At 39.7% G+C, this 13,052-nt stretch overlaps 2 protein-coding genes across 2 annotated transcripts in view; one reads left to right on the top strand and one right to left on the bottom strand.

Annotated features, from left to right (window-relative positions):
• The window catches only part of pmpcb (peptidase, mitochondrial processing subunit beta), a 29,962-nt gene extending 20,046 nt beyond the window's left edge, over window positions 1-9,916 (bottom strand). Inside the window, exons 1-5 of the mRNA XM_039791655.1 lie at window positions 9,759-9,916; window positions 8,364-8,507; window positions 6,845-6,931; window positions 5,761-5,890; window positions 3,692-3,890 (exon numbers count right to left, since the gene is read on the bottom strand). Coding sequence (XP_039647589.1) covers window positions 3,692-3,890; window positions 5,761-5,890; window positions 6,845-6,931; window positions 8,364-8,507; window positions 9,759-9,842 — 644 coding nt within the window. The 5' untranslated portion in view covers window positions 9,843-9,916. The remainder of the gene's footprint in view (window positions 1-3,691; window positions 3,891-5,760; window positions 5,891-6,844; window positions 6,932-8,363; window positions 8,508-9,758) is intronic.
• A 450-nt stretch (window positions 9,917-10,366) lies between these two features.
• On the top strand, window positions 10,367-12,417 carry phax (phosphorylated adaptor for RNA export). The gene is made up of 2 exons (XM_039791651.1): window positions 10,367-10,544; window positions 10,709-12,417. The coding sequence occupies exon 2, from the start codon at window positions 10,716-10,718 to the stop codon at window positions 11,943-11,945; it is 1,230 nt and encodes a 409-aa protein (XP_039647585.1). The 5' UTR covers window positions 10,367-10,544; window positions 10,709-10,715; the 3' UTR covers window positions 11,946-12,417.
• The last annotated feature ends 635 nt before the right edge of the window (window positions 12,418-13,052 follow it).

Raw genomic sequence — 13,052 nt, 5'->3', positions numbered from 1 at the left:
GAAATATCATAGTTGTGATTGTAAAAGGACAAAAAAGCAGGAAAATATACGCCGCACCTATGCTTTAGAAAATGGTTCTAACCCAGCTAGCCACTGCCACTGGATGTTGTGCCATTAGCAGCAAAGCTAGACCAGGGGTCATCAAATACATTTTTCCAAGGGCCAGAATTTGTTTAAGCAGACACTCCAGGTGCCGGACTTTGAAATAAAGAAAATAAAATTATACCTAATACGCATCATCTTGTTTGATATTTTCACTTTCTTACTAAATTAATGCTATATTTTTTACATTAGTAAGCAAACCCCTAAAAACATGGAAAATCCATAATGATAACTAGATAGGCTACTTAACTAGAAAATGATCTCAGATTAGTCCTGTATGCCTAATTTGAAATAAGCCAATTCTGTTGCTAAATTATACAACCGGCAACATTGTCAAGAATGAAGAACGCGTCATTCACATGCATATTAAGTAGCCACATGTATTTGTTGTGGTCTTATAATACAGCCACAGGTTTACCGCTCCAGCGGAGAGGATGGCTCGTTTAGACAGCAGCTACGTTTACAAGAGTTTGTCCAAAGATCAAGATTGGTTGCAAATTAAGACAAACAGACTACAAACTGACATCTTTCATTTTAGCTCGTTTGTAAAGTCGCTGTTTGCAGAGTAGAGCTGGGTTTGCACAGCGCGGTGGAGGAGAGTGGACAGAGCAGACTGAGATATCGGTTTCTACGTGTTTCTGCCTGTAGAACAGGTACGTGGGTTATTGATAAGTATTGACTCTTTAATCATGGAGGTTTTATTGTAGGCTACCTACTTACAGTAACGAGTGTAGCGTTAGTTCATCTGCGCCATCGGCGGTAAATAATCCAGGCCCGGGGCCAGTAAAAACGTTACTCGTTGAGTAACGAAGATTCTTAGTGGAAATATAACGGAGTAAAAGTATACATTTTATCTAGGAAATGTAGTGGAGTAAAAGTGAAAGGTGACATAAATTTAAATAGCGAAGTAAAGTACAGATATGTGAAATTTCTACTTAAGTACAGTAACAAAGTATTTGTACTCCGTTACATTACAACACTGCATGTAGGCCTAAGAGATTGCAATAGAAGCCTGTATATTACCATTAGGACTAGCATACATTATTTATTCATTTATTTAATATTGAATAAAACGGCATTCCATACCGCACAGATTGAGAGATTGTAAAATAGGTCACAGAGATCTTTCTGATCGCTCGGGGGTTTATCTTACTTTGCATTTTGAAGGCAGACGGTGTAAAACATTATGGAGGTTAAACGCTGGGAATGCTGAATGACGCCACTTTTACGTTGTTAATAAAGATCCTATTATTACTCAACAAATTAGGCCTTTATTTCTATAGGACAGCTTATAATTATAGATTGCTAGATAATACATTACAAATCTTTATACTCTAAGAAAGCCCAGGCCGACAGAAACGCAATAGTCAAATTTTTCAACTCTTTGGATCTTCCCGAGATTGACGAGCAAATCGACGATAAACGTATTCTACCGATAACTAGGGAGGAGATAGACAAAGCTATTTCAGCTTAAACAATAATAAGTCACCCGGTACAGTTGGTTTTCCCCGGAATGGTATGAAACTACGAGAGAACGCCTCCTCCCTGTATTGGAGATCTGTTTTAATTTTATTTTAAAAGAGGGATCTCCACCCCCATCTTGGAGGGAGGCTTTTATATCAGTTATTCCCAAGGAAGGAAAGGACAGGATGGACTCTAAAGGATATAGGCCTATCAGTGTGCTAAATGCGGACTACAAACTTTATGCCGCTATCGTAACAAAGAGGATGAAATACGTAATGCCCCAGCTAATAGATGAAGACCAAACGGGATTCGTAAAGAACAGACAACCTCAAGATAACATTAGGAGGGGCCTGCATGTTATTAAACACATTAACAAAGAAAACATTTGTTCCATTGTTTTAAGCCTGAGTGCTGAAAAAGCTTTTGACTCTGTTGAGTGGGAATTTCTCTATTTACTAATGCATTCAGATACTCTACTCTTCCCCATTAGCAAGAATAAAGATTAACAGAAGCCTCTCTAATGCTATCAATTTGCAACGTGGCCGCCCTGCCAGCCCCGGCCTTTTCAACCTAGCGGCCGGAAACAACAAGAGCTACGGTGAGTTGTTCAAAACCTTTTTTTAGTAAACTCTGGGTACACAAAGAATGTTGTCAACACTTTCGTTAAGGTGTAGAGCCCCTGGTGATAATTGGAGCAAAGTTTCATGTTGTGTCGAGCCTTCTCAGTGTTTTAAAAATAAAAAAAGGGGATTGTTAAAGGATCATTATATATCAGCTCAGTTGATGCCTTTTGCATGCTGGTGTAACCCATCTTATGAAACCAAATGGAAGACTATAGAGGTCTCTTTAACACGTACACCAATCCAGTCGTTAATAGGCTGTGTTGATAGGGAGAGAGAAATATTGTAGAGAGTCAGTGGTTGAATTTTTCATAAAAAATATGGGGAGAAGTTGTTTGACACTTTTATTTGCTGATGCTTATGACTCAGGAGGTACCAAAGGACTAATAAGCAAGCTGTATTATGGCATCGCATCATTGAAAAAGGACTCCACAGATTATGTGAAGCAACGCTGGGAAAAAGAGCTGGACATATACAAATCAACTCCTATGTTTCTTGGGTAAAATTTGGGAGTGTATGCATATATTGTATGTGTATATGTATAGATGTATGATTAGAAGTGTATAGGGGCGCATCCATCTGTGAGGTTGTCAGCTTTGTGTCTGCCTGGCATGCTCGGTTTGTAGGGCGGCCGATTTAACCGCCACTCCTCAGCGATGGCATGTGTCACGTAGCTCTCCGCTCAGAGCGCCGTCCAGCAAAAAGCCACAAAGCTTAAAACGCTCTCAAAAGTTAGCGTTGGCTGATTCTTGCGTGCCGTGATTGCTCTGCTACCAGCCTCTGTCACGTACCGTGTGGAGCTTGTGAGCGCGCAGCTGAGAAGGCAGTGTCGCTGTCAAATCTGTCCCTGGGAAAAGTAAAGTTGCGCCGAATTGAAAAAGGAACTACGTTTCGTTACCAAATTTTCAGTAGTAGCGCATTACACTACTTTTTACACACAACACTGATGAGCACAGCCCTAATGCACAGCAACCCTATAGAAACAAACCTCACCCCTGCAATGCAATATAGACAGAACAGACTCCAAATGTGCCAACTGTGGTGGCAAGCACCCCTCCATCTCCAAAACTTATCTACCTAGCCCATAACAACACAGCACGAGAACCTTATACCCCAGCCCGCCCACTCCCCCCAGCATCAGCCAACCTGCTTTCTGCCCCCTCACAGCGAGGGACAACTAATCATTTGACAAAATCCCGACTGTTCGCTGTCCTGGCTCCTAAATGGTGAAATGAGCTGCCCATTGACCACAGGACGGCCGAAAGGCTACAAATCTTCTGCTGAAGGCTAAAAACAGATCTCTTCCCCCTGCACCTTGGTTAAAATAAATAAAATATTATACTTATATATATATATATTTTTATATATATATTTTTTACAGCTGCACTTTCATATGGCTCTTTATAGTTGTGCTTATTTAAAGCTAATGTACTTGCACTTACTACTTGTTGTCTGGAGTTTATACCTTCAAGGTTGAAAACAGGGTTGTGCGTGTTTGCTCTTACTTGATGTTCTCTGTGGGGCCCAGGATGGTCCTGCCCAGAGCTGTGGACTGGTACGCAGTAGCATGCAGGTAATCAAAAACCACTTCCTGCAGATTGGTCTCTACTTCCTGCATCTCTCTGAGGATCACCCCTCGCTCCCTCTCAATCTCTGCCTCGCCCAGCGTGCTGTTCTGGATGATGTCGGCCAGGATCTCCACGGCTTGGGAGAAAGAAAACACGGAAAATTGGATTTACATAAAAGGTTGGCAAACCACACTGTTATTATATTATGTTATAAAATATTATAGGGTTGTTGCTTAAACGGGAATATGGCGTAAAAGTCGCTGCATAGTATGTTTAAAAAAGTACAAAAAATTCATTGTATACAATTTCAAAAAAGTTATATAGTATGTGGAAAAAAATCTGTATGTCAAAAAGGTTATAGTAGATGAAAAGAAAAGTCCTAGTATGTGAAAAAAAAGTCCTAGTATGTGAAAAAAAAAGTCATAGTATGTGAGAAAAAAAAAGTCATAGTATGTGAAATTTTTTGACATACTATGGCTTTTTTTTATTACTTTTATTCTACATACTATACTATGGCTTTTTTTCAACACACTATACTATGACTTTTTTATCACTTTTTTCGACATGCTATACTATGACTTTTTTCGACCCACCAGGCTCATCGCAGTATGAGAAACCACCAGAGAAGGAAATTAATGCTGGACAGTTGTCATGCTTCAGTCAAGTGATGGTTTGAAGACAACAAAGCAGCCAGAAGCATCAGGAAGACTTAGTATCCACAAAAAGAATAACCACAGTGACCTGGGAGCTCTATTGCAGCTGACACAACTTCAGTATACAGACCCTCTCATTAAGGATATGATCTGGACAATTTACATTAAAAGTTGTGCATTATATGTACTCATTTCATGTGAATAAAGTGCTTTATTTTGGTGTTTTTTGTAAATTCAGTGGTAAGGCTCCTGTGGTGTAAAATACATAGTTAAACTTTATTAAACAGGTGATATGAAAAACGTAATTCATTTACACAGTTATTAGTATTATACACAGTTACTGAAAAGTCAGAATAGTATGTAAAAAAAAGTGATAGTATAGTATGTCGAAAAAAGTAATAAAAAGTCATAGTATAGTATTTCATAATAGCCATTAAAAAGTCATTGTACTTTTTGACATACTTTAACTAAAGTATGTCGAAAAAAGCCATAGTATAGTATGTTGAAAAAAGTGATTAAGTCATAGTATAGTATGTCGAAAAAATGAATAGTATATGTCAAAACAAATAACAAAAAGTCATAGCATGTCGAAAAAAAGAGATAAATAAGCCATAGTATAGCATGTCGAAAAAAAGCCATAAAAAAGTCACAGTATGTCGAAAAGTGATAAAAGAGCCATAGGATAGTACTTCGGGAAAAAGTCAATAAAGTATAGGATGTGGAAAAAGTCATATTATATGTCCAAAAAAGCAGTATAGTGTGTGTTTTTAAATCTCCCTGTTTTAGGGGTGCAACTTATCAAAAAACTCACGCATCGCTTTCTTTTTTTAAAATGATCTATTAAAAATGAAATAACAATAACTTCTAACAATAACTTCTTTCACCAGTAAGTTGCTGTTAAACAACAGGTAACAGATAAGAAAAGGGTATTTTACAATAACTTTGAATGCGCCACAAGGTTTACCAGTGTCAAGTAAAAGCAACATTTAGTCCCGTCTGTGTTGTTTTACCGACCACGGCAGTGACCCTAGTGCTAGTTTCTGTCTTTTAGTTTTAGCGGCAGACTGTTGTACGTACCGGTGGTGGAATCCTCTACAGTGAAATACAGACACACTTTTAGCTGTCGACATTTTAACCGTTTAATCCAGCGACTAGCTAACGGTAGGCTAACACCAATGTTACCTCCATAGAGATTTCTCAGCCTACTTTAAGTAACAGCGACAGTAAAAACGTATTACACACTAGTATTAGGGTTAAACTTTAAATGCGTTCCGAACCGTGAGCGTTGATCCGTGCGGATCAACACACACACCACTAATTAACATTCCGCCGATCTGCCCTGCTGCACTGTACCTCGTGGAAGATCTTTAGAGAAAGCTTTGGCATAATACACAGTTTGCTCCCGGGACGTGTAAGCGTTCAGGTGAGCCCCCATGTTCTCGATCTCCAACTCCAGATCCAGCTGGGAGCGCTTCCTGGTTCCCTGTCACATAAACACAGGGGAACAAACCTTGGGTAGGTATTGCTTCATGGAAGACAATGTCTATTTTGCTTATTTTTTTAAAGTGCTCATATTATGCTCATTTTCAGGTTAATAATTGTATTTAGAGGTTGTATCAGAATAGGTTTACATGGTTTCATTTTCAGAAAACACCATATTTTTGTGGTACTGCACATTGCTGCAGCTCCTCTCTTCACCCTGTGTGTTGAGCTCTCTGTTTTAGCTACAGTGAGGCATCGCACTTCTGTTCCATCTTTGTTGGGAGTCGCACATGCCCAGTAGCTAGGTAAGGACTACTAGCCAGTCAGAAGCAGAGTATGAGGGCTAGCCCTGACAGTAGCTAGGTAAGGACTACTAGCCAGTCAGAAGCAGAGTATGAGGGCGTGCCCTGACAATACCTACGTAAGGACTACTAGCCAGTCAGAAGCAGAGTATGAGGGCGTGCCCTGACAGTACCTAGGTAAGGACTACTAGCCAGTCAGAAGCAGAGTATGAGGGCGTGCCATGCTAGCAGCTAGGCGAGCATTATATCGTGTGTTCCAAAGTGACCACGTCTGTCTCTGAAGTAAAGGCTGGACTACAACAGAGCTGTTTGGAGCAGTTGGTGAACAGTGTTTTCTGTTGGAGATGGTAAGTCCCTTTGGGGTGGACTTTTGGGGTGCACAAAAAAGATATATAACACAATAAAGGAAAGGGAAAAAGCATAATATGAGCACTTTAAAATCTAAAGTAAACTTCTCCTTAGAATTTTTGCATAATACAGTATGTGCAAATAAGTAATTAAGTAAGTAAAGTTTATTTATATAGCACTTATCACAGAGTCACAAAGTGCTTCACAGGTCAAATTAACTAAATACATAACAATAAGGAAGATGATAAGATAAATATACACTAAAAGACAAAAAAATATCTAGTTAACAGTAGTTTCCATCTCACCTTAAATGCCATATGTTCCAGGAAATGTGCTGTGCCATTATTTCTCTCATTCTCGTAGCGACTGCCGGCATCTATCCAGAGGCCAACCTGGACGAAGTCAGTAATGAATATTCTCAGATTAATAACCACACACACACACACACACACACACACACACACACACACACACACACACACACACACACACACACACACACACACACACACACACACAAAAAAAAAAAAAAAAACACACACACACACACCCTCTGTAAAAAGACTCGTAGCCTTGGGGTCTTCCATGCTTTTTTTATCTGACTTCCTGACCATTTTTCACTATTCTTTCTTTTTATAGAAATACATATAAATAAAACAGTATTTTAACTTCAACAAGTTCCAAGGTGTTTAAAGGTAACTACGTTTTTTTTCAACCTGGACCCCATTTCCCCATGTTTTTGTGTCTAAGTGACTGACGGGAACAACAATCTTTTAAATTGTTCCAGTATTAAGCGAGATCGCTGCAGTCGGCAGCAGCGAAACAAGCTACAATGTAAGTTAACAGGGCAATTCTCTAGTTTGCATTACCTTCACAAAAGTGCTCCTTTTGCCATCGACGGGCTCAGATTTATATTCTAGTGTCTAACAACGTTATGGAAAGGACCTTTCTGTTAAAGAGTAAGATTCTTTTTTTTAAAACATAAAAAGTCCGCAAAATAGTATCGCTTAACCCACTAGACTCCATGTAAATAAACAGTAAATGGATGCCAGTAAGATTCTGAATGGAAAGTTTAATTTTAAAAAGTTGCCAAATGGTTCCATTGACAAGAATAAAGTGATCTGTGTGTTTTGTCGTTGTGAACTGAGCTATAACCCCCCTAACCCTAACCCGCAGTTAACTATGACATTAATGCGATTAAATATTTTAATCGTTTAACAGCAGTAAAATGAACACATAGTTTACCGATTTACATGGGAAAATATGTTGGCTCTATACATGCTAAAAGTAATGCTTTTTTAAATGGAGTCTGGGGTTTCTGGTTAAATAGAAAGGTCTTAAAGAGGTTTTAAAGGTCTATCTCTGTAGGGATTCTTTCCATAAAGTTGTCAGACACTTAGAATAATAATCTGAGCCTGTCTGTGGCAAAACAAGCACTTTTGTGAAGGTAAATAAGAGCTGTACTATTGCCCTGTTAACTTACATTGTAGCTTGTTTCTCCGCTGCCGACTGCAGCGATCTCGCTTAATACTGGACAGATGTCAAAGATAGTCAGTCCCTTAGACACAAACGCATAGGAAAACAGGGTCCAGGTGGGAAAAAAAACAGTAGTTACCCTTTAATAGTTTGGACTTATTCAACTGTGAGGCAATTCTTCTTAATATTATTTTTTACTTTTAAGAATTAAGTTATTGTGACAATAATGAAAAAATGGCATAACATTTTATTCTTTGATTTTTGATTACTGTAAATACATAAAAGTAGCCAGACAAAATAGACATCAAGTGTCTGTGTGTGTGTTTTGGGGGGTTACTTTTAACTGACCGTGCAGGTGGTGAGCCCAGCGTCCTCAGAAGCCACCCGTAGTCCGTTTTCTAAAGTGGTCACCTTGGTTTCAGGAACATTTAGAACCACCTGGTGAGCAGCCTGAGTAGCCAAGGGTCTGTGCGGTCCCACTGTGAGCTGCGGCTGGAGGATACACAGGAATTAACAGCCGTCATAATTATTATTATTATTTTTTTTTTATTTGCAAAACTTTACAAACATGTTATACAATATTTGAACAATTTGGCATCATATACAGAGATAATCATTTCCATCCAGACTTATTCTTTCTGGTTATAAACTCATTGTTCCATATAATAGTTCTGTGTGGAGAAAACTTGTGTATAAAATATAATTTTGCAGCGTTAAGCACCTGTTGATGAAATTTTGATAACTTTTGCGATAACTTAATTTCATTATAACTGCATTATAATACAAATTGGAGTTTATAAGAGTTTCATCAGTGTTAAACAGACAGAATTTCACACTTCGAAACATTAAATCTTAAACCTGATGCCAGAGAAAAGGACTGTATTTCTTTGAGTGAGTTTCCAATTTGTTGTTTATCCTTTAAAAAAAGAACTGTGTCATCTGCTAGTTGAGAAATTTTGATCTCTCTTTCAAAAATCCTTAATCCTTGTAAATCATTACAGTGTAAAATATGTATTGAAAGCATTTCAACAACAATAAGAAATAGAAATGGAGAACAAGGGCAGCCTTGGCGGACTGATCTATAAACTGAGAAACTTTGGGTGTTATTCGGATATAGCATGACACAGCTACTGCTTTTTTTATAAAGCATTTTAACACCGGAGATAACATTTTGCCCAAAACCAAAAGATTGAAGTGACCTAAATAAGAATTGGTGCTCTACTGTGTCAAATGCCTTATCAAAATCCAACGATAATATCACAGCGTCAGATTCCACATATTCAGAATAATCTATTAAATCAAGAATCAGAATAATGTTACAGTTTATATGTCGATTAGCCATAAAGCCAGTTTGAGTTTCATTTATAATTTGACTTAAGCCTTTCTTTTTAAACGTCTGGCAAAAATTAGTGAAAGTATTTTATAATCTACATTTAGCAACGTTACAGGTCTCCAATTTTAACAGCCGTCATAATGATATTTCAAATTTAGAACAGTGAGTCAGCTGTTACCAGCCACCTGTTTACACTTAACTAACTAGCTAACCTATGTCGTCGTCGTTTTACAGTAACACAGACCAACCTAAGGCATAACTTTAAGAATTCATCTTGCAATCGAGCATGTCGCACGCTAACTGTTAGCAAACACTGATCCTGACCGGTTTTCCTCAGTTAGACTGTCGAGGAATAATAACTGTCGCGGACGTGCTGCATAAAAACATTACTGTAGACGCATACTTCTTACCCTGTTTAAAGAATTGGTCTTCAGTAAACGTCTTTGAAGAAGATATCTCCCAGCAGACGTGAGGCGATGTAAGGACGATGCCATGTTTATCTGTCACAGTTGTGCAAGTGACGTTTCAGGCTCAAGCATACACGCAACATCCGGCCGGGATGAGCAGTAGATTTTATTAAAAAAATAAAAACCAGAAGACTTTTTGAGACTATTAAAAAAAAAATTAACATAGATACAACTAGTCCTGCAAGTCATTATATAATTAAAAGTTGTAATGGTGAATAATGGTAAGTAAAAACGTGAGATAATGGTTGATGAAAAAGATATACATTTACATTTTCTTAATAGATAGATGAATGGAAACTATGGTATTCAGTGCACTTTGGTCATTAATTCTATCCCCAGAGTTAATGAAAAATCTATTTTGAAATTACTTTATCTGAAAATCAAGTGTGCAGTAAGCGTCCCTATGTCTATAATTAATGATTAAATTACTTGTTACTTGTTGTTTATTGATTATATTAAACGTACTTTACTTTTTTGGTGTTTAGTTTTTTTTTCAACGTTTTCTACTTTATTTTACCATGGTTACGTTTATTTTGAAAGGGTCTGTCAGTTGGAAGACGGAAGTGTGGCTTTAGCCTAGCGCGAATTTTCTTCAGAAGGTCTTAAGTTTGTCTTGATAATCAACCTCTTCTTAGCCGTTCACAGTGAGTGGAAGAGCCAAGCAGTGCTAAAATACAATCGACGTTACATGCAGAGCACAGAGTCAGCTGCCGTGTCAGATCTTTAAAGGTATTTCTCTTTTAATCCAGAGTTGTTTGGTTCTTTGCCCGGGTTTAATGTTAACTTCTACGGTATCGCTAGCTTGGTTGTGTTAGCAAGTAGCAAGTGCTAATACGTAGTGCCGATGCATTAAAACAGCAGTCAGTAGCCAGTATCTTCTGTGTGGCTTCCAGACAAGAAATGGCGCATGGCGGAGATCTAATGGACGGGGATCTGGAAGATGGAGAGCTCTCCGGGTCTAACTCGGAATCTGAGATGGGAACCGCCGCCGCAGCACAAGCTCGACCCCAGGTTCCTACAGCTTTTAGCGGCCAGTCCTTTCACCGCAGAGCCGCTGCCCAGCAGTCTTCCGCCGCCTATCGCAGCACTGGTAGGACGGTGGAGTCCAGCGACAGTGACCTGGACTCGTCGGACGAGGAGGCGGCTGTTTGGCGCAAGAAACGCCAGAAAGTATTCGACGCTCCCCAGCCACCTGCCTGCACCACCCGGGCAGAGCCGACTCGCATGCCCGTCCCCGGCGCGACGGGAGGCCGCAAAGTAAACAACATTTGGGGCTCTGTGGTCCAAGAGCAGTGCCAGGATGCCGTAGCTGCAGAGCTGGGCATATTTGGCATGGATGGTGAAGTCAGCATGTCCAGCAGAAATGTGGAGACTTACAACTTTGTCCTGGCCCGTAAGATAATGGAGAAGGAGAGGGAGCTGGAGAATCTGAGCAAAAATGAGGGAGAAGTGAACATGCTGGACGCCCAGCTGGAGGAGTACATGAACGACCGGAACTCACAGGAGGGGTCAGGAGGTGATGCGAAGAGGAAGAGGCCAGCTAAAGACAGACTGGGCCCCAGGGCCGAGATGGACATCAAGGGCCGGTATGAGATCACAGAGGATGACCCTGAGGATAAGGTGACCGATGAGATCGCGCACAGGCTGCGAGAGCCTAAAAAAGACCTGATAGAGCGCGTTGTCACAGTCATCGGTAAGAAAAAAGCCATAGAACTGCTCGGAGAGACCGCCACGCTGGAGGAAAGCGGCGGCGTGTACACCATAGACGGCAGCAGGCGACGGACGCCCGGTGGGGTGTATCTCAACCTGCTGAAGAACACGCCCAGCATTAGCAAGGCCCAGGTCAGGAAGATATTCTTTGAGGAGCAACAGAAAGATTTCAAGACCAAGAAGGCCGCCCAGAAGAGGAGGCGCCACATGGTTGCCAAGAAGATGAAGCAGGCCATCGGCACGCTGAACCTTCAGGAGCACGACGACGTCTCCAGGGAGACCTTCGCCAGTGATACCAACGAGGCCTTGGAGTCATTGGAGGAGCCTGCAGAAGAGGAAGAGGAGGGTCAGGAGGAAGCTGCTGTGGGCATTGAAGAGACACCTGTGGTGTACAACTCTGCGGACCTGGAAGTCTTCTGAGCTCTGAGCCTGCCGTCTGAACTCTGGGAGGTTTGAACAAGGACATTTAGGATTCAAATTAGAACACGACACTGAAAGCACTGTACTGTCTCCATGGAGTACAGAATCTCACCCGAGTGTCCTTTTTTTGTTTCGTCTTTTAACTAAGCAATAAAAGGAGAGCTTATGTTAGCAGAAATATTGGTTTTGTTTGGTTCAGCATGGGTATGTAGATTTCGGGCACACAGAATGAAAAGTCTGCAAGTTGGTGTGATTTGTGATACAAATGTTTGCCTTTTAAATCAAATTCTTAATTGTCAAAAGCTTACCTGAGTTGGAGTAACAGTGATGCACTCTTGTTTATTTTGAAATATAGTAACTTTCTTTTTTTATAATTTCTATTAGGATATAATGACATCTTGATTTATTAAATTAACTTGTGTGACTGGAATATAAATAAAGGTGACTTGGGTAAAGTCACTTAAAACAGTAATTGGATTGCTTGCTGGTTTTTTTTCAATGCTGCTCGCTATAAGAAAAATATTATGTAAGGCTAATTTTTAGCATTGTGGTACATTCAGTCCCTGGTTATTATAGAGAATCCAAGTTTTATTTTTTACATAAAAGAGCTAGAAAATCAGAAAACTTCAAGACAAAGATACAGTAGTTTGGACGGCTATTGTAGTGCAGAAGTTTGTCCGCTAGATGGCGGACACGCGCTATTTCCCACAAGGACTAAATGCCTAATGTTTAGATAAAGTAGTAATCCCATAAAAGGATACATACAACATACAATACAGGTGCTACACAATATACAAACAGAATATATACAAAAGTGTACTGTAATATATTAAAAAAAAAATACACTGACTGCAAGTAAAAAGGAGTGTGGGATTGGATAATGGAATAAAGTGTCTATAGATATCAGCACCTGCACTTGAATGAGAATCTATCCACTTTGACTGATCTTCAAATAGATGGCAGCATAATCTAGCATCCGTGGCAGCAGGTAGCGTACTTATAATGCAAAGACACAATGTCTTAGCTACTCCGCATAATCCACACAACAAAGAAATAGTCTCTATGAAGACTGTTGACTGGGTTTGGTGGATTATCAAGAGTAACTGG

The sequence above is a fragment of the Perca fluviatilis genome, chromosome 23, assembly GCF_010015445.1.
Source record: "Perca fluviatilis chromosome 23, GENO_Pfluv_1.0, whole genome shotgun sequence".
Taxonomy (NCBI): domain Eukaryota; kingdom Metazoa; phylum Chordata; class Actinopteri; order Perciformes; family Percidae; genus Perca; species Perca fluviatilis.
This window is presented reverse-complemented; position numbering and strand designations above follow the sequence as displayed.